Source organism: Schistocerca nitens, chromosome 5 (genome assembly GCF_023898315.1).
Source record: "Schistocerca nitens isolate TAMUIC-IGC-003100 chromosome 5, iqSchNite1.1, whole genome shotgun sequence".
Lineage (NCBI taxonomy): Eukaryota > Metazoa > Arthropoda > Insecta > Orthoptera > Acrididae > Schistocerca > Schistocerca nitens.
In genome coordinates, this window is record NC_064618.1 from 355,241,504 (window position 1) to 355,264,398 (window position 22,895).

The window sequence follows — 22,895 nt, forward strand, 5'->3', positions numbered from 1 at the left end:
CAGGAATGCAGGAGCACTCAGCAAACGGCATCTTCAGTGGCGCACCTTGTCGAGTTTCTTCATGCTGCGATACATCTCCTCCCTGTAAAGGTATATGATGTGATTCTTCAGTTTCTCCCGGAATATTTGTTGCTCGAACAGTCCACGGGTATATTGCCAGTTCATAGTGTCCAACGGGCACAAAATTTCGGCGATCAGACGTGTCGCGAATCGTCAGGTGCGCTGATGAACTGAGCTCCTGAGAGCGAGCGGCCAATTTAAATTGCGTCCCCCCGCGGGCCGCTCTCTTCGCCAGTGGTCGCGAATTTGTACATGGCATACTTCAAGGAGGAAGCCTTGGCGTCATCCAATTGGAAATCTACTTGTTTCTTCCGTTATGTAGATGACACATTTGTCATGTGGCCCCATTGTAGGGACAAGCTCCTGGATTTCCTTACACACCTAAACTCCATACATCCAAACATCAAATCCATTATGGAGACCAAAGCAGAAGGAAGATTACCATTCCTGGACATCATGGTCAAGAGAAGAGTTGATGGTATCCTGAGCCACGGTGTGTACAGGCAGAAAACGCACACTGACCTGTACCTGCACGCAGATAGCTGCCAACACCCTTCTCAGAGGAATGGAGTACTAAAAACACTAGTATACAGGGCGTGCAGCATCTCAGGTGCAGAGAATCTGCCCCAAGAATCGGAACACCTCAAAACCGTGTTCCAAAAAACGGGTACTCAGAATGGCAGATTAGATGCACTCTTTGTCCCACCACCACAGCACAACCTGTGGAGGCGGATGAAGCCACGGAAGAAGAGGTAGCCACTGCCTTTATTCCGTACAATGGCGCACTATCGGGGAAAATCGGTCGTATGTTAAAGAAACACTGAGTTAAAACCATCTTTTGCCCGTTCAATAAAACACGGGCATTACTGGGAAGTGTGAAAGATGACCTCGGTGTGAGGAAGGCCATCATATACCGAATTCCCTGTGAGTGTGGGAAGACTTATATCAGACAAACAGTATGCACCATCAAAGATCGCTGCCGAGAACATCAAAGGCACACTCGACTGAAATATCCAAATAAGTCGGTGGTAGCAGAACACTGTTTGTCTGAGAAACACGAGATGGATTATGAGCGTACCAAGATTATGGCTCAGACCTCGAAATATTGGGACAGTGTTATAAGGGAGGCTATCGAAATTCGCACCAGGGAAGATCTTATCAACCGAGATTGCGGCTGCAATCTCAGCAAGGCTAGGGACCTGGCACTGAATGTAATTAAGAAGACTCTCAGCAAGAAGTACGAACTGGTGACCAGGCTGGACGAAGCAAGCACATCGATGCTACGACAGATTCCGACGCCCATGTGTTCGAGACCGACGGCGCGCGGACGCGGACGGTGAAGAAAGCGGCCCGCGGGGAGGGGGGATTTAAATCGGCCGCCCGCCCTCAGGAGCTCAGTTCGTCAGCGCACCTGACGATGGCGCCACGTCTGATCGCTGAAATACTGTGCCCGTTGGACACTATGAACCGGCAGTATACCCGTGGACTGTTCGAGCAACAAATACGCCGGGAGAAACTGAAGAATCGGACCTTTACCCATTCGAATCCCCTTCTTATGGCGATAGGATCGTAACGCTGAACTAGTAAATTTCCCATTCGTATAATACAGCTTCACTAAAAGCGCCTTTTCAGGTAACGTCAACATGCTGCGACTGCTAGTGCATCTGATTCTCTCTCTCATTACAGCTCCTTTTATACACGATTGTCATGCACAGTCACTGACATTTTGCTGTCGAGTGCCATCTGTCAGACATTTTGTGAACTTTGTTTTTTTATTTGGTTCTAATAAAACCCCATGTCATTCCAGACATGTGTGTCAATTTGTACCTGTCTATCTACATTATTCTGTGGTTTATTAAGTTTTCAAATTTATTCTGACTTTTTGATCACCCGGTATAATAGAGTGATGTATAACCCATCTCTATGTAGCCTATGCATCAGGAATGTGGTAGTTGTAAACACTTATTAGTTAAATAGTTAAGAATAGGAAACTCTTTCAAGGGTTTTGTAATTTGTTCCTGCATGTGATGTGATATGCCTGAGTACTGTGTCTTCAAGTTGGAACAGTGTTTGCAGGGAGTTGCAGGACCTGCAGGGCCCTGCATTTTTTCTGTGGTTTGGTATACAGACTTGAAGTTGTGAGGTGCACCATTGAGTACGGACTGCACCATGACAATGCTGATGATATCACAGCAGTCAAACGAAGTCTGCATAACTGTCAAATGATTCATTTATGTGATGTCAGAGCCTGCACCTGGGTGTGTGTTTGATAAGTGAGATAGAGAGAGAGAGAGAGAGAGATTTGAACATTGTTAAACATAGAGCAAAGTAGTTTAAGACAATCATGTAATAGATTACAAATTTCCAAGATGAAAGTGTACTATAATTACAAAACTCACTCATCCACATCATAGTGAGAAGTCACAACCATTCAAATGTAACAGCTCATTAAGACCCACTTAAAACAAACAGTTTCCAGTCTAATTCAGGATCGCACATGTAAACAAAATATGTAACTCGTCCAGAAAAAATTATAACTGAGAAAATAACTGTTTAATCTCTTTCAGTTCAAAGTGTAGAAGCTCTGTAAATGAAGGGAACAATTCTTATGAAGGGAGCCTCTAGTAATTAATAAAAAATGTAAATGTATTATTGTAATTTCTTATTTGAGAATTTATTCTTGAATAAAATAACAGACATGTACCAATATCGCAGTGTACTAGCTGATTTACAATCAGATATGTATTTTCAATTTTTTGTATCGATTTTAATTGTTAATTAATCAAATATTCATTTTAAACAATGCTGAGGATTGTTCAGGTTGGTTAAGAAAGTATAAATAGTTAGAGCCATGTTGGCACGAGAGGTCAGGATTTTGTGTGATTTTGGACAGAAAGCGTGTAGCTTCTTGTAAGCATGTTACAACTTATTTCAGATTTCACAAGATGCCTTTATTTTGATACTGTAATAAATATCAAATGAAACACTATACTTGATTAAATTTTATTTTTACTTTATGGTAAAAACCTACAGTTACTGTTCCAGGACTTCTGCTGTGACGGATTACCAGCTACGATGAGTAAAAGAATTTTATACCATGATACATGGAATTTACAAATTAAAAATTAAAATTTTTTTCTCTTTGTTTCTCTTTTTTCTTTGGATGTGTTCGGTAGGAGTATTGCTCCATTTGTGATGATCACTGTTTGGAAAAATTCAATGGAACTTATTATGTCAGTACAAAAGACTAGTTCTGCAATTGTAATATTGAAACAAAAATTAATTCTGCCAGTAACAATAGCTTTTTACCGTAAGACATATAACATTTTGATTTTCATTTACATGTAAATATACTTTCATAAACTTAAGTCAGTAACTGATCAATCTTCAAATTTTTGAGATAAGAATCTGTAAGTGACACATCAAAGAAACTTACAAATTGGTCTTACCTGCAAAAAGACCCAGTCTCCGTTTGCTGTGCCAGTACCAATAAGTTTTTCAGCAACTGGACCTTGACCTTGCCCCAATGAAATAGACAGTATTCTGTCTCTGAATCCTTTCTCTGTAGCAAACCTTTGAAATGCTCCAAAAGGGTCAGATCCAGTGCTCAAAACAAATATGAGAGGCACAACATTTGAGGTATCCTTGTAGCTGAAAAATAAAGACTTATTAAAGAAACTCACCCTTAAAATAAGTACTTCACAAAAGCATGGTTTTTGTTGTAACTCTGTTATTATTATTTGAAATAAGTTGTACTGTATACTTATCTGTAAACTGATTAATTTGTAATTCATACATGTTAAAAATATTTGAGTCTATCACTTGTCTTCTCTTTAGCTGCCAGCATAAGTAAATTCCAGCCAGGGGTTGTTGGATAGGTACATTCAAAACCACTTCCAGATTGACAACTATATCAACCACATTTGAGAGAATAATCAAATGAATAGACATGTTATTGTAAAAATAATGGTGCATAAAAAAGGACATAGGACAGTACACAAAGAGGGTGAGGGGAAGAGTATATGGAGGAGGTGATAGGACAGGAGAAGCAGAGAACTCTTGGGTGGAGGGTGTGGGGACAGTAGGTTGCCATAGGTTGAGGCCAGGGTAATTTTGGCAGTGGAGAACGTGCTGTAAGGAAAATTTTCATGTGCACAGTTCAGTAAATCTGGTGATGGAGGGGAGGATCCAGGCAGCCCGTGTTGTGAAGCAGCCCTATTCCCATTCTCTCAACCTCTTTGTGTGCTGCCCTCTACCAATGCACTCATCCATCTTTCCCCTTCCCTGCCCCAAAACCCTGCTCCCATTTCCTCCCAATGCTATACCTGTTGGCAATTTAGTCCCTGCACACTCCATCAGACAGTGCTCTTCTCTCCCCCCACTCATGCCCTGCTATCCCTTACCCTTCCCTGCCCCCTCCAGATTGCTGCTTCCATTCTGCATGACACTTACATTCTGGTCCAAGCTGCTGGAGATGGAGATCATGTGTGCATAAGGTGTGCTTGCTTTTGTGAATCATTGTGTGTGTTTCCTTTTTTATAGAAGACTTTGCCTGAAAGCAAAATGTGTAATCATTTTTTGTAGTGTTTGTCTGCAATTCAAAATGTCATATTTATGGTAAGTTGCAATCTACCTTTGACTTATATTGCTGATATTCCAACCTGGATTTTCCATTGTTTGATTTTGCTTAACGGCTATTCTTCCATCTTACAAACCTGTGATGTATTCCTTTGTTACTATTCTCTATAGCATTAGCCTTCACAGTGTCCATTCTTTCACTTCTTTCCTGTGTTTATTGATTGCTTTCCAAACAGCTCATACTTCTGAGCCATACTGTATCAGTGATCTTGTCCACACTCAACACATGGGTACAGCACTGTGCAGATTGTCAATGAAGCATTTGATGCCCCAGATTTTTCCCTCTCTGATAGTTATAATTATGTTTATTCCTATTGATCCCATTTCCTCCCTCATCCTTGCATATTTTCACATTTTATTTTCCTCATCTACATGGGCCCAGCAAACTTATACTCCCTTACCTCATACGTATCTTTTCTCCCACTTTTCTCTACATTTCTAATGTATTGTGCCTATTTTTACATAGTTTCAAGCAGTTTTGTGTATTTTTATGATTTGTGCCAGTTCCACATTCTGTTTCTTAAATGCTTCCCATGCCACTCCTCCCCAGAATGATTTAACTATTCCTTTCTTTGGACCCCACCCTCTCCTTTCACAATGACCTTCACCTTTTTAGATACCACTAGTCCTTGGTACAACAAAAACACATCTCCATGGCACTGACATACCAGAACCACCTCTGCTCCCTCCACAAGATACTGCTACTGCGGGATCCCTGCCACATACATCACAGCTCTGAAATCGAATCCCTTGCTCCCCAGCACCTGGAGAGGCTCTCTAGACACCACCTCCATGAGTTATCCAACCTCCTGACATCCTACTCTGTCACGGGGCACAACTATCCATCCCTATCCTACACTCAGTGTTCCCCCTCATTAAGCCTTCCACAGCACCCAGATCCTGCCTAGCTTGCAACATCCTCCAAAAATTCCTACCATTGCTTCACGAAATCCAGAGCCAAAACATCCCTATAACAATCTTGTTAACATTTCCACCAAAAACAGGGTCCCAAAGAAGTTTCAGTCTTATCCAAATGCCTCACCTTTAACCCTATACCCAAATTTAACCATGATGGACTTGTCAAAGACCTACTCTCCCTCTGCTGATCCATGCAATAGAAACTTTTCTTTGCCGCAGATCCCTCCAACCCTCTCGCTGTTCATACTACCATTTAATGGTGATCCTGCCCCCACCCCCTACCTTCCACCTAACAATCCCTTGGTCACTTTCCAGGTATTCCTTACGTCCAAGTTGGCCTCACCATCTTTCCCCAGATCCATTCCACAGAGCACCAAACTTGCAGCAGAAGAAAGGACAGCTGCACACAGCCTCAAAACTAATCCTGACCTAATCATCGTACCTGTAGAGAAATGTTTCATCACTGTTGTTACAAACTGCAATGACTACCTGGCTGAAGGCCTCTGCCGGTATCTAACTCCTCCAACTATAAACTCTGTTAAAGTGACCCCATCCCAGAAGTCCAACGTAACCTCCTGTCCTTGCTTAAATCCTTATGCCCATACTAGAACCTCTCCCCTGAATTCATTTCCTTCCTCACCTCTATGATACCCTGCACACCCACTCTCTACGTGCTCCCCAAAATCCCAGAACCCAACAATCCTGGTGGCCCCTTTCTATCTGGCTGTTGTGCTCCCACTGAAAAAATTTCAGCCCTCACTGACCAACACCTTCAACCAATTGCCTGTAATCTAGCTTTCCATGTCAAAGATACCAACCACTTCCTTCACTGTTTTACCTTTTGGATCCCTACTTGTCACTGTTGACACCACTTCCCTCAACATCCCTCATGCCCATGGTCTTACCACTATTAAGCATTACATTTCCCAATGATCTTCAGACTCCAAAGCCACTACCTCATTCCTCATTCACCTTACTAACTTTTGATAACTCAAAACCACTTCACAAGGGAAGGAATACAAACAAATTTGTGGCACGTATGGCACCCTCGTATGCCAACCTGTTTATCGGCTATCTATAGGAGACCCCCCAAAATGCCAAACCCTGGTTCAGATTCATTGATGATATTTTCATGACCTGGAGTCAGGGCCAAACACCCTATCCTCAACCCTTCACAACCTCAACAACTTCTCTCTCATCCATTTCACCTGGTCCTCCTCTACCTAGTATACTACCTTGAACACGGCTCCATCCACACCTCTGTTCTTATCAAACCTGCCAGACACCAACAATACCTGCATTTCGACAGCTGCTATCCCTCCATACCAACAAATCTGTCCCATACAGCCTGGCTACTAGGGGATAGTGCATCTGCAGTGGTAAGAACTCCTTTGTCCAGTATGCTGAGGTTCTCACCAAGACCTTCACAGACAGGCACTATCCCCTACACCTAGTCCGCAAACAGATCTCCCATGCCATTTTCCCACAATCCTGAATCATCCCAACATACCCAAGAACCACCTACAATGGAGTGCCCATTTCATCACCCAGTAACACCCTGGACTGAAGCAAATGAACCACATCCTTTGTCAGAGCTTTGATTATCTATCATCATGCCCTGAAATGAGGGATATCTTACTAAAGATCCTTCCCACCCCTCCTAAAGTGGTGTTTCATCACCCACCCAACCTCCACAATGTCCTAGTCCATCCCTATGCCACTCACAATCCAAACACCTTGCCACAGGAAGCATATCCCTATGGAAGATCCAGGTGCAAGACCTGCCCAATCCAACTACCCAACACTTCCATTCTAGCTCTGTCACAGGCTTATCCTACCCCATCACAGGTGAAAGCAGGCATGTCATATACCAGCTCTGCTGCTATCATTACACAGCTTCTCCTATTGGTATGTTAACCAACTAGCTGTCCACCAGGATAAATGGCCACTGCCAAGCTGTGGCCATGAGCAAAGTATATCACCCTGTGCACAACATGTAGCTGAACACAACATATGCAATTTCAATGGCTGCTTCACAACCTGGACCACCTGGATCCTCCCCTCCACCACCAGCTGAACTGTGCAGAAGGAAATTCTTACAACATGTTCTCTGCTAGCAAAATTGTCTTGTCTCAACCCATGGTAACCGACTGTCCCCAAACCCTCCACCAAACAGTTTCTGCCTCCTCTGTCATATCACTTCCCCCTATTCTTGCCCACTCACATTTTTTTCTGTGCTGCCCTCTGCCAATGCACCCACACATCTTTCTCCTTCTCCACTCCTCTCCTTTCTTGCCCCTGCCCCCTACCTCCATCTCCATGCCCTACTGCTGCCCAATGATGCACCTGTTGGTAATATTGTCCCTTCACACACCACAAGCCAGCATTTGTCTCTCTGCCCCACCTTTACCCTGCTACTGCCTCCCCTTTGCTACCCCCTCCAGATTGCTGCTTCAGTTCTATGTGACAGTTGCATTCAGGTCCAAGCTGCCAGAGATGGAGGTCATGTGTGTGTGAATGAATGTGTGTGTTTCCTTTTCTGAAGGATGCTAAAGATGGAAGGTACTTGCGTAACTATCTTTTCACTGTGCCTGTCTGCAACTCAACATGTCATCTTTACAGTGAGTAGCAGTCTAGCTTTCCCTTATATTACTGATATTCCAACTGGGAGTTTCCATTGTTGGATTTGTATTTATGGTCTTCCAGTTCCCGTCACCTGTAACATATCAAGGGTACGCTTAAGGCACTTGCACATAGGGCACATACAGTTTATGATTCTTAGAGTTGTTTTTTTTTTTTTCAAGGAAAAATGGATACTTTGCCTGGAAGATCCTGACAAAATCTACAACTTTCTTCCATTAGTTAGTCTTGTTCAATGTAGGCAAGGTCTTCTGAAAATTTTAAGTTAAAGCAGTTTTCTGTGCACCATCTAAGACTGCAGACTTTCTTTCATGAATGAAGAAGGCTGAAGAATATAAAATACCTTGGGAATGTGGTATGGTTTATATAGGTCAGATTACATGCAGTGTGGAAGCACACCAATACTGATCTTGCCTTTGCAGCCCACAGAATCTCTTATTTCTGAGCATTATCCACTGTGCACACAGTATAAAAACAATAAAACATTATTAAAGAGACTATGAAGATACAGTTGGCAGTGTTTGCACATCAATACACAGATATACAGTCGTGACTGCATTGCCTTTCAAGTTTAGATCATTTTTCGGATGCTTTTGCAAAATGTTTCAGTGCCATCATTAACATGAATTATATGATTGTGCTAGTCTTTTCAAGATTTCTGAATACCATTAAAAATAAAACTATAGTTGGTACCTGTCTTCCTTTTTTAGTTTTATTTTTTTTTTAAAGAATGCATCAACAAGTGCATTTTGAAAATGATAAAGGAGAGCAAGGTTCTTGCATTTCATCATGTTGATGTGGATTCTGCATTTCGTGCACAAATTATGTATCAGATGCAGACCATGTGTACCGATCATACTCCTGCGATGCCTGAGTGCTTTACTGCTTCATCGATTCACAAAGTGGACAATGCCCAGTGTATATCACGAACATTTCCAGGACAGTTTCCACCCCCAGTGACCGTTCGTCCCCTCAGTGCATTTTACGGGCCCCCACCTAATGTGAACAATGTTATAGTGTTTCGAGAATTTCCACTTAAATTCTAGAACCACTCGGCCTTCTACCATCTCGAACACACAATATTTTAAATATAAATGAGAGAGAGAGTATTTACTGTGAATCACTCGTCTGTGTGTGCTGGTTTGAAGTTTATCGTGAGACAACTATAGATGTGGCGGTCGAATGGCACCAACAACTGTTTGCCAGTCGTGCCATGGAAGACAGAGTGAAAGAACAAGAAGTGTTTATGTATTCTGTGCTGTTTTATAACTTTGACAATTGTAGTGGGAAAAGAAAAGAACACTGTTTTTAACCTTTGGACACGCAAAGAGACTTTCTTGATAGTGTTTGTTTATGTGGGAAAGAAGTTTTGTAAAAGTTTGATGTTCAAATATACATCATGAAGTGAAGCAAAAGAAACTGCATATGACTGCTTATTTTTATAAGTAGAAAGAGTCTTGAGAAATTCCTGTTCCTAGCAGATATACTTCAGAGAAGAAGAGAAAAGGAGGTTGCAGCAGCAAGCTAACCAGCAAGGAAAGTCAGCTGACCATCTCAAGTCAGTCATATCATTAAATAAGTGGGATTTCACACTCATGTTTTGCCACTTTAAGTCATCCAAAGTGCTAGAACATGGCAACCTGTGTGAAAGGACAGAAGAAATCAGGAATTTGGAGACAAAAACTAGATAAGAAGATATTGTATTGCCATAGCAACCGAGCATAACAAGGTAAAAGAACCAATTCACGGAATTGGATTCTGGCTAAAAATTCAAATGGTGAAAATTAGTAAATGCAAAAAAGGGAAGACGTAAGAAAGTAATAATGTTAAAAGAATGGAGAGAAGAGATCAACGTATTAGACTAAGAAGAGATATGCTGAGAAGAATTTGACTGAGAAAATTTGGTGTAGGGAGTATACAGCTCTTGCACATCGTGGGTAAGCAGATGCAAAAATCAGCATCTGATGCCGCCGGCACCAGTTGCTGTTCACCGGTGCTGACGCAGCGTAAACTCTGCACCGGGTGAGCGTAAAACAGAACTTTATTGTTTTAGTACAAATGAGTAAGAACTGTTATGTGAACAATATTACTGTAGTTATTATACTCAGAGTTGAACTTTTTTTAATGATTACTAGGTCTAAAGCTAATAAGAATATGGATAACTTAGGACAAATGGAAAAAAACTCAAGAACCAGCTATGGCCATGAGAGTCAGTAGAGAAATGCCAGACTGGTCTGAGTTAGTAAACCTAATCAAAGATCAAAACACTAAATTAGATGCACAGAGTGCAGATTCAGCAGCTTTAAGAAAGGAACTAAATGATAAACTAGAAGCCCAGAGTTTACAATTAAATGAAACTTTAAATTCTAGATTAAATGCTAGAATGAAACTCTAAGGAAGTTCTAAGTGACCAGAGTGAAACCTTGAATAGTCAGGCAACAAATATATGTTTACTAAAGACTGAATTCGACACACTAAATAGTAAAGTTGAAAAATTGAATTTAGATTTAAAGAAAGAATAAACGAGTTCTTTAAACCTTCATGTATATCAACTATTCACTGACTTTAGTCAGAAACAGAATGATCAAAACCAAGATTTAGCAAAAAGGTTAGAATTTCATATTGAGGAAAAATGTAAAATGGTAGAAACTGAAATCAATGAAAAATGAGGATCATTTGAAAATTTATGTAATGTTAAGTTCAATGCTGTAAAGCAGAGATTACATACTGTAAGAGAGAGCGTTGATAAGCAAGAGAATTTGATACCAATTACCCAATCACAAATTACAGGTGTGAATACATGAGTAGATACTGTGGAAAGAAATTTCAGAGAGAAATTAGTGAACTCCAAGATTATAAATATAAATAGTTTGGAAGAACAGGTAGAAGAAATTACAGATTGGAAAGTCATTGAGAGAATAACATCCAGGAATACATGACCTATGGCTTCTTCCAAATTTACTGATACCAGAAGAGCATAGATGAACTCTGGAGAGAATTCAAACTTATCCAGGAACAAGTAGAAAAACAAGTAACTTCACCTAATGTTGTGTTAACTACGGAACTGGTGACTGATTTGCAGTGGGGAGACTTTCAAAAGAAATTTAAAGAAAATACTGGTTTCACAATGCACAAGAACAGTTAATACCAGATCCATGGGACCCGGGCAGAGTTGTATATCCCCCAGGGATATTCTTAGTTAACAGGCGGAGTGACGACCGTCAGGTCCCAAGTTGTTATCAGTGTTTCTTCAGTAATAATCTTCCTGTGCCGAATTCCCCCAAACTATTCTATCATCCCACACTTAGAGGTACTGGAAAAAACCATACCAGTGAGAATTTGTGATTATGTCATCCAAAATTGCTCCTGGTAAGAGATTTTTTTGTTCCAGTCAGTTAGATGTCCTGACTTTGCTCGGCTGCAGCACGAGGCGGAAATTTGTACACATGTTGTCTCTGATCTCAGTCATTTGGCACAGCCTTGGGACAGGATATATTAGGTGCCTGGTCAATTCTTATCTCCCTCGGTCATGGGAATACTATTCTCAGACTTTTTTGCTCTACATGAGGTTTCCATACTCACTGAACAGGCCTTAGGACAACTGCATTATTCTTTGACAGATGTACCACCATACTCGGGCCAGAGTTCAGATTTATATTTCCTAACGCATGTTTGTCTTAATGAACAAAAGTGAATATTACATTAGCAGAACATATAATATTGGATTACTAATTAAATAATGATACTATAGCATATAATTTTCTACTTAGTACAAAATATTTTATACCTTTTATGAGATGTGATGTAGATGGGAGGGTTTGTATCAGTTTGAAAGGGGTGGGTATTTTGGATAACAGCATGGTTTATGAGAACGCATAAATTATGACTAACACGAAACACACACCACACCTTCCAACAACCCTTGTGAACAAATGTGACTGACTCTTCATCACTTGCCAATTCCATAGGGTTGCTAAGATTTCCTTTGCAGACTTCAAGGGTGAAGGTGGGAATGTCCGTTATGTAGGAGACGATTTAACACCAAACCTCCTCCAGCATCCCTCTCAAGTACCTGCGAGGTAGGGATCCTGGGGAAGGGGGGTGGAAAGGGTTTCTTGTCTTTGGGGCTATCTTCTGTATCTTCCTTGATCTTAGCAATCATTTCTATTTATTTCCTTTCATACTTCTCATTTGAGGACCTATCTATTTTTTCCCTCTTTCTATATTCACATACTTCTATTGCAGAAGTCCTACCTACTTTCCACGGTTTCTATAACCACATCTTATTTTTTGATAAGGCTGAAGAATCAGACTACACAAACACATACATACAAAAAGAGATGGATGCACAAACAATGAGGTAACAGATTAGAAAGATGTGAGAACTGCCAAGTGTTGTAGGGGGAAAGATATGTGTACATCAGGAAAGACAGAATAAGGGGGCATACTGGACATTTACTGAATATAAAGGGCAAAGGTAGCTACATGGAAATAGGATGACCTGTGGTCTAAAAAAATTGGGATGTTGTATAAAGGGGTGTACCTGCCAGAATGGAAAGAGGAAGTGCACTCATATGGTCAACCCACAAGTAAGGTATAGGTACTGATCCTAGCAGGAGGGGACAGTATCATGACAGAAGTCACATGTTTTATAGGATTTTCTGGTAAGTTTGTATTCTATGTAACACTAGCATTATCACGTTTGAGGTAAGTTTATGAGTGTCAAGGGTGAACGCTTTTATTTTGCCCAGAGTTCCTCCAAACTACAGTCTATAAATAATGAGACTATTACATACTAAAGAAGTAGTACAAAGAATTAGAATAAAGAATAAAGTACTCAAGTGACATGAGCACCTGAAGTTTGTGATTGGAGTTAAAGAAAGAATCCTCACAATTCCTAAGCAATAATAATGTGGAAGGAAATTATAAATAAATGCTTATGATCTAAAACACAAGGTAGAGTAAGGAATCAGTAGAAAGACAAGAAGTGGAAGCTTGCTCTATAGAGTACAAAGATTTATGGGCGAAGAAAAAAAAAGTATATAAACCTACATAATAGATGAATACTTTTAAAATGTGAATTGTTATTATGTAGGATATTAATGTGCATAATGATTATGTATAAAATATCGCATGTTCAATCTGAGGGGGGGGGGGGGGATATATAGTGTCTTGAGAATTTCCGCATAAATTCTAGAACCACTCAGCCTTCTACCGTCTTGAACAAATGGTTCAAATGGCTCTGAGCACTATGGGACTTAAATTATGAGGTCATCAGTCCCCTAGAACTTAGAGCTACTTAAACCTAACTAACCTAAGGACATCACACACATCCATGCCCGAGGCAGGATTCGAACCTGCGACCATAGAGGTCACGCGGTTCCAGACTGTAGTGCCTAGAACCGCTCGGCCACCCCAGCCGGCTGTCTCAAACACACGAAATTTTAAATATAAGTGAGAGAGAGAGAGAGAGAGAGAGTATTTACTGCACATCACCTGTCTGTGTGTGCAGGTTTGAAGTTTATCATGAGACAACTATAGACGTGGCGGTTGAGCGGCACCGACAAGTGTTTGCTGGTCGTGCCATGGAAGCCATAGTGGAAGAACAAGGTGTGTTTATGTATTCTGTGCTGTTTTATAACTTTGACGATTGTAGTGGGAAAAAAAAGAACAGTTGAGATATTGTTAATTAATGCTTGTTTTGGAGTTGGAAAAGATAAGACATGTATTAAGATTCAGAATGAAAATGGACTTGGGTTTTAAGCCAACCTTTTCTTATTTGTATATGAACTCTTTTTTTAACCTTTGGACATTGTGAAGTGAAGCAAAAGAAACTGCATATGTCAGCTTATTTTTATAAGTAGAAAGAGTCTTGAGAAATTCTTGTTCCTAGCAAATATACTTCAGAGAAGAAGAGAAACTGAGGTTGCAGCAGCAAGCTAACCAGCAAGGAAAGTTGGCTGACCATCTCAGGAACATCTCAGTGACTGCACCCCGTCCCTGCTTTGGCACTAGCTACACCTCCTGATCAGCAAGCAGATGATGCCAAATGAAACCCTGTGGTTGGTGTGGTTATCAAAACAGCCTACAGATCTCCAGGTTCATCTCCTCCCCCATGCCCTGAAATCCATCGGCTCGTGTCCTCAGATGGCTGACCAGGTCTATTCATTCACACACTGGCGCCAACAGCAGCAGCTCACGCAACAGGTTGGCACTCCTGCACCAGTAGCTCGCCTGGCTGTAGGAAGGGGCAGGCTGCGCTCCGTCCCCAGAATGCTATGCCACCTGGCACCCAGCATGCGCACTCCCTGCCTGCCCACCGAGCCACTGCATATTGTGCTTGCGCCAACCACTCTGGTGTACAAACTCGAACACATAGAGGACGATCGGCCGCCATCTCTCTCAACGTACCCTCACTGTTGGTACCTACCGTATCTGGCGATGATGCAAAAAAGTGCCACCCCTCCTCATGCAAGCATCCGAAAAGCCTATTGTCTGATAAATGCCAACCCACATTACATTCCATCCACACCTCTGTCCCGTTGAATGGCCATCTTTATGTCTGAGACTGTTCTTCAAATTGCAACTTCCTCATGGACACTGGTGCTGATGTCTCAATAATACCTAAATCAATGGTCATACACCCCCTCTCATGCACACACTCTCTCCTGTGAGCCGTGAACTCATCTACACTCGAGACCTGTGGCTCCATTGAGCTTCAGCTCTGCCTCTGTAACGGCCTCTCCATCCCATGGATCTTCCACGTGGTGGACATCTCAGAACCAATCCTGGGAATCGACTTCTTATCACACCACCACCTGTCTCCAAATGTCGTTCGAGGTTTTTTGTTTCACCACACCTCCAACTCTCACATTCCGTGTGACCATGCTCTGTCACCTGCTCCGAGTGTAAATGGTGTTAACTGTTTAACTCTTTAGTGCATCAGAGCACGGCTCTCACGAGCAGGACTTGTGAAACCATGAATTGCGTCCACGTGGAAAGTGCCAACACATGCGCCCTCCGCTGTGAGAATTTGGAATATTGCATTGCACATGCCAACGATGAGCTTGCTGTAATCACCGTCCACATCAATTCACACCACCACTCAACAGTGCCAACACCCAAGCCTTCATCTGTCACACAGGTTAGCAACACCACACCCATCGTGTGTGACTCCAGTCTCAACCACACAGTGTTACCCCACCTCCTGCACCACTCAATGTCTCTCTCACCTGGTTTGCAAACTGACACTCGCATGCCTCATGACAATTCAGCTGTCCGGGCTCTGACCAAGCTCCCCGCCACCAGGCATGCACCCACCCAGTGGGTTAATAAACATTCACCTCTCTTGCTCCTCCTTGCACAGCTCGCTCCAAAGCTCAAAGCATGCCAGCAGTGCTGCCATTGCTAAGTGCACCTCTCTCGCACAGTATGGACAAAAGACACCCTCTATGTGCACCGCTCATGTCCGCTTAATGCTCAGCACTCACAAACTGCCATCCAAACCGGCAAAAACATAACAAAAATGTGACTGTTTTGCTGCCATTTCCCTCTCGAGCAGACAACTATGCTGTTTCCAAGCCATTCACCCCTAATAAATCAACTGACACCAGGCTTTGCCTGTACACGCGGTCACCAAACATTAGGTTTCCACTGTCTTGAACGGAACTGCTCATTGCATCATCACATCCGGCGTCCCACCTATTCGCCACCAAGGCCTGCCACCTTTACCTACTCAAGTTACGCTTGGCTCACCAGCAAATAGAAAAACTTCTTGAGGTGGGAATTTTATAGCCATCTGATAGTAACTGCTTGTCACCCATACACCTCACCCCTAAACAAGGTGGCTCCTATCATATGTGTGGCCATTACAGATGTTTGAATGCTAGAACTCTGATGGACAATTATCCTATACCGAACATTTCCAACTTCACTCAACTTCTTGTGGGTGCTTACAATTTTCAGTGTACTGGATTGCAAACACACTTATCGCCAAATCCCAGCCACACCCAAAGATATTCTGGAAACAATGATTATCAGCCCCGTTCAGGTTGTACAAGTACCATTTCATGTCATTTGGATTAAAAGACGCCTCCCAGACGTGGCAATGCTTTTGTCTGGCTCCAGTTCGACTTCTGTTTCATATATCTTGACAATATCCTAATCTAAAGCAAAGACTACAAATGCCACGTCATGATAGTAAAGGACACTCTTTCAATCAAATGGAGTCGAGATCAACATCGACAAACTGCAACTGCACCAACAATCTGTCCAATTCTTGGGATACACAGTTTCGGCCGCTGGTATACACCCCTCAGAATCGAAGGTGCAATCAATTTTATCCATGTCACTTCCTTCCACATACAAAGAGCTCCGTCAATTCCTGGGAATGATAAACTACTACCGTTGTCATTTGCCTGCAGCAGCCGCCACCCAGGCCACCACCACTAATGTCCTGACCAGCAAGCAAACTTCAGGGATGTGCTCCATTCCGTGGATGGAACCAATGTGTGCAGCCTTTCAGACCCTGAAAGACTCTCTTGCATGAGCCATCACCCTCGCTTATCCAATCTCGGATGCTGAACTCTTCATCACCTCGGATAGCAGTGACTCCTTGGTAGGTACGGTCCTACAACACCACAACAATGTTGTCATGCCACCTCAGTTCTTTTCAAAGAAACTATCATGCACCTAACAAAAATACTGTCTTCACCCACCAACTTTTAGCAGTTTATGAGGTGGTGAAACATTTCCGCCCCGACGTCAAGCGCCTTTCCACATCCTGACTAACCTTACACCAGTTAAACCAGTAGTAGAGGACTCAGTCCATCAGTCGGTTGCCGGCTCCCGTCTGCTCCCAAGCAGGTCGACCACATGCTCCTCTGAGCTATGATAACCCCCCTAGGGAGGGTTACAGCTCGAATACTGCCAGCCGATCATGCAGGGCACACAGTCCCTCCCCACACCACTCCATCCTCACGTGCGGGCCGATGCCTAGTCTGCCCGCACCACCAACAGGAGTTCCACGCCAGGCTCCCATCTTGGTCCCTGCCTCTGGAGAAGGCTATCCCCATCACATTACTGCCATCTCCATCATCGCCGGACATGCTCCCCTTCCACTGTGCTAAAACCATGCTCCACACTGCCAGGGGTGGAAGCTGTGTGGCATCGACAAGTATGAACGACATATCTTGCCCGTTGCCAGTTCTTCGACCCTGTAACCGAATAGCCCATACCATCATGCTTGTTCAGTTCACTGTATGAATTGTTTGTAATGTGGACAGCTGTATGAAATATACTGATTCTTACAGAAATGAGTGTGTTTCTTTGGGATACAACCCAACAGAAATCCCAAAAATGTATTAGCATTTATTGCTTATATTTTTCTATAGTTAACAGCCACCATGTGTTTTGGCACTGCTGTATTTAAGAAGCAAGAACTAAATAAAGAGACTGCTCTAACTATCAACTCAGTGTGTTTGCTGCTTCATTGTTTGTGAGTGAAGTTCATGCTAGATTCAGCCACTAGAGACCACCAGGCCAACCAAGACAGTAGCAGTTGTGTGCGCAGCTTGCTGGCTGCACCCCCTGTTGGAACTAACGTATATATGGGCTGGAACACAAGGCTCTGCTTGCCATTTCTGTAATTCTAATTGTATTGCGCCTTGTCTTCCATGTGTCTGTAATGTTCAAGCAATAAATTACAGTGTTTTTGGGTTAGAAAAGAAATGATGACATTTTTGTATATGAATGTAGCCACTGTATGGTTTGTAGCTTCTATTTGCCACAACTGCTGTCATTTTTAGCACAATATGTGTGCAGAATTTTTATATCTCTTTTTCATTTATTTGCTGTTTAAGGTAAATGGTAATTTACTGTTGCAAATATTAAACATTTTTCTAACCATCCATCCCGTACCTCTGCGGAAACACAAAATAAGATTTCTGGCCTTTAGTAACTAAATCTTAGGCTTTCTTGTACTTTTTGTGTTGGTTAACATTAGTTATTACTTACAGAACATGTAAACTGACTTGCGGACTTTCAATAAAACTTTGGCCTTGCTTTTCTCTCACAAAGGCAGTAATAGCAAAAACAAGCTGCAACAATAATATTCAATATTAGTTGACTGCAAAGCAAAATTTACAAACACAAGTTTGAAAGCATATATGCCAAAAATTACCTTTTCTTCTTTCAGTGCTTTCAGAAGCATTAGCTTCTCAAACATGCTAAGAGTTTGATCCCAGCTTTCGACAATGGGTGCTGCTGAATCATTGGTAAGATTTATTACCTGTAAATATAAAAAATGGTAGTTGAAAGAAAAAGAGCACAAGCAGTAAAAAACAAATAAAGGATGTAAATGGTCTGCTTCAGCAACATGAACACTGGTGGATCATATACCATATATCTGATGGCTCAATGTTGTCTGCAGCTACACTCATACAATAATGAATGTTCAACAAAATTCACCACTGTGTAACTTCCTCATATGCCAGATCCTAGTGAAATAGGAAACAATTATCTTGCTATCCTTCCTCTAAATGAAGTCGGGAAACATTCCACGTGGGAAAAATATATCTAAAAACAAAGATGATGTGATTTACCAAACGAAAGTGCTGGTAGGTTGATAGACACACAAACAAACACAAACACACACACAAAATTCAAGCTTTCACAACCATCGGTTGCTTCATCAGGAAAGAGGGAAGGAGAGGGAAAGACGAAAGGATGTGGGTTTTAAGGGAGAGGGTAAGTAGTCATTCCAATCCCGGGAGCGGAAAGACTTACCTTAGGGGGAAAAAAGGACAGGTATACACTCGCACACACACACACATATCCATCCGCACATACACAGACACAAGCAGACATTTCATAGTGTTTACAATTGTGTGTGTGTGGTGGGTGGGGGGGGGGGGCAAGGGGGGGGGGAGTGGGTAAGTGTGGGTGCTTTATCTTTCCGGAATTGCTCTGGAGTTTGCTTGTGTCTGTGTATGTGCGGATGGATATGTGTCTGTGTGTGTGAGTGTATACCTGTCCTTTTTTCCCCCTAAGGTAAGTCTTTCTGCTCCCGGGATTGGAATGACTACTTACCCTCTCCATTAACACCCACATCCTTTCGTCTTTCCCTCTCCTTCCCTCTTTCCTGATGAAGCAACCGTTGGTTGTGAAAGCTTGAATTTTGTGTGTATGTTTGTGTGTCTATCAACCTACCAGCGCTTTCGTTTGGTAAGTCACATCATTTTTATTTTTGGATATATTTTTCCCACGTGGAATGTTTCCCTCACAGGCGTGCAGAATTACCACTAGATTGTCTTTTGGCTCATTTGTATTCCTGTCTTTGTCGCAGAGCAGGCATATTGATTTAATAAACATGGAAAGAAATTTACTTTGGTCATTCCTCAGTTTTACGTGATTACTAAAATTAGTTTCTATAATTAATCCTGAAATTTTGTTGGAGATTTACTGATCATGACCTAATGCAGATCCATAAGAAGAAGTTCAAAATGATGCAACATTTCTGAGTTGATTGTAAAAGGAGAAACAGATTACATGTGATAAATGGTCACTGGATGTGAACAGCTGTCGTAAAATAGAGAAAAACAGACTTTGTAATAATAAGATTATGTTGGTTCGCCACCACCCTTAGCTATGGGCCCTGCTGAAATGGGGTGGCTTGCATGCCTTAATGATACAGATATCCATACTGTAGACACAACCACAGTGGAGGGGTATCTGTGGAGAGGCCACACTAACCTCTGGCTCCTGAAGAAGAGCAGTAGCCTCATCAGTAGTTGCAGGGGCAACTATCTGGATGGTGGTCTGATCCAGCCTTGCCACATTGCATGACATAGCATTTCTGTGCTGTTACTGCAGACGGTTGTGCCACTTACTGAGATGACATTCTCTTTGGTAGAATATTCTGGAGGCATTCCAAATTTGGATTTCCAGGTGAGGAATACTCAAGGTTAGAGAATATAAAAAGGAAAATGGATAGCTAGATGTTAGATATAATCAGAATTAGTGAATTGCAGTGGCAGGAAGAACAAAACTTCTGGTCAGGTTATCAACACAAAATCAAACACGGGTAATGCAACAGTAGGGCTAGTAATGAATAAGAAAACAGGAATCGCACTATCTACTATAAACAACTTTGTGAACACATTATCATAGCCAAGATAGTCATGAAACTAAACCTACCATAGTAGTAAAAGTTTATATGCCATCTTACTCATCATTTCCTGAAAAGTCTGAAAATGCATGATACTGTAAATGAAATTATTCAGTTGGATGAGGGAGATGAAAATTTTTTACGGTGTGAGGCTGAGATTCATTAATAAGAAAATGAAGAGAAGGAAATATAGTAGGAAAACATAAACTGGGAAAAAGGAATGATAGAGGGAGACAGCTGGTAGAATTTTGCACAGAGCATAATTTAATCCTCACTAAGAAAGAAGGCTGTATACATGAAGGAGATCTAAGAGTACTGATAGTTTCTAGATACACTATATAATGCCAACACACAGATTTTAAAACCACATTTATATCAGTATACTTCCGGTTATTCAGAAAAATGTGAGGGAGAATATGCACAAATAGTCGAAAAACATGAATAATTGAAATATTTTCAAACATGTGTGGATGATGTCTACAGGATGGGTAGTAACAGCAATGGCCGACATCTGGGCAAGTTCAGACGAAGCACAGTGCAGTCATTTTCCCCTACAGGTCTGTCATAGTGGCCGCTGGAACCTAGCAGGTGGCAACCTGCACTGGCAGTCCCCATGTGTGCAATGTGTTTGCTCTCATTTTCTTCTTTTTTTAGCCAAAAAAAAGTAGGAGATTAAGGAGATGGGCCTGGATAAATTGGAGGAACCAGATGTTGTTGAAAGTTCTGGAAGCACCATATGGCAGGCAATGTTGGGACTGATTCAGAGGAAAGGAATACGCTAGAAGACATAAAAGGGTAGTTATGAGAGATGAAATAGGGGAGGAAGCAGGAGTGCACATTGGTAAGGAGACAAGACTTAGTAAAAATCCATTGATAACACAGAAGATATCAAATTTAATTGACAAAAGGGGAAAAATATAAAAATGCAGCAAGTAAAGCAGGCAAAGGAGAATACAGATGTCTAAAGAATGAGAATGACAGAATGTGCAAAATGGTCAAGTTAGGATGGCTAGGGGACAAATGCAAGGCTGGAAGAGAATGTATAGTTAGGGAAAAGAAAGAAGCTACCCATACAGGCCTTTGAGGGAAAGAGATCTGATTGGAAGCAAAGAAGGCAAATCTGAAAGGTGGGAGGAATATAAATATGGCCTAGATAAGGTAACTAGGCATTAGTACTAGAGAACCATCATATTAACAAATCATGGTCACAAAATATTGACATGAATTATTTACAGAAGTAGCGAAAAACAGGTAGACATCAACATCAGGGAGCATCAGTTTGGGTTCTGGAGGAATGTAGGAACACACAAGGCAATACTGACCCTATGACTTATTGTAGAAGATAAACTGAAGAAAGGCAAACTTATGTTTATAGCATTTGTAGATCTAGAGAAAGCTTCCGACAATGGTGACTGGACTACAACCATTGAATTTTTGAAGGTAACAGGTAAAAAAATACAAGGAGAAAAGCGTTATTTATAACTTGTACAGAAACCAGATGGCAGTTGTAGGAGTCAAGGGGGATTAACGTGAAGCAGTGGTTATGAAGGAAGTGAGACGGGGCTGTAGCATAACCCCAATGTTATTCAATCTGTGCACTGAGCAAGCAGTAAAAGAAACAAACAAATTGGAGTAGGAATTAAAGTTCAGGGAGAAAATATAAAAACTTTCAGATTTACCGATGACATTGTAATTCTGTCAGAGACAGCAAAGGACTTGGAAGAGCAGCTGAATCGAATGGACAGTGTTTTGAAGGGAGGATATAAGTGAACATCAACAAAAGCAAAACAAGAATTATGGAATGTAGTCAAACTAAATGAGGTGAATCTGAGAAATATTAGGCTACGAAATGAGACAGTGAAAGTAGTAAATGAGTTTTGCTATTTGGGCAGCAAAATAACTGATAATGGCCAAAGCAGAGAGGATATAAAATGCAGACTGGTGAGGGATAGAAAAATTTTTCAGAGGAAGAGAAATTTGTTAATATCAGATATAGATTTAAATGTTAGGAAGTCTTTTCAAAAGTATTTGTATGGGGTGTAGCCATGTATAGAAGTGAAACTTGGACGGTAATCAGTTTAGACAAGAAGGGAAAAGAAGCTTTTGAAACTTGGTGCTACAGAAGAATGCTGAAGATTAAAGGGATAGATCATGTAAGTAATGAGGCGGTATTGAACAGAATTGAGGAGACAAGAAATTTGTAGTAAAAATTGACTAAAAGAAGGGGTTGGTTGGTATGACACAAAATTGTCAGTAACATTTTTCAAGGAAAAATAAAATTGTTAATATTAGAATTTTTTGAAATTGGCCTAGCCCTTCACAGCTGGAAGTAAACATCCTGACAAAATGAGCATCTTACACCAAAAAACAAGCAAATCTGCAGATTGTATTTCTGCTAATTATTTGCAACAGTAGCCTGTCAAAATTTATTTCCAAATTTTTCTGTTAACATAAATAGTATCTAGGATAGTCA

The 22,895-nt window shown here is 41.5% G+C and overlaps 1 protein-coding gene across 1 annotated transcript in view; it reads right to left on the reverse strand.

Annotated features, from left to right (window-relative positions):
• Nucleotides 1–22,895, reverse strand: part of LOC126260454 (dynein axonemal heavy chain 6) — a 1,163,459-nt gene that overhangs the window by 183,634 nt on the left and 956,930 nt on the right. Inside the window, exons 94-96 of the mRNA XM_049957783.1 lie at nucleotides 18,437–18,544; nucleotides 18,271–18,353; nucleotides 3,510–3,711 (exon numbers count right to left, since the gene is read on the reverse strand). Of these exons, the coding sequence (XP_049813740.1) occupies nucleotides 3,510–3,711; nucleotides 18,271–18,353; nucleotides 18,437–18,544 (393 nt within the window). The remainder of the gene's footprint in view (nucleotides 1–3,509; nucleotides 3,712–18,270; nucleotides 18,354–18,436; nucleotides 18,545–22,895) is intronic.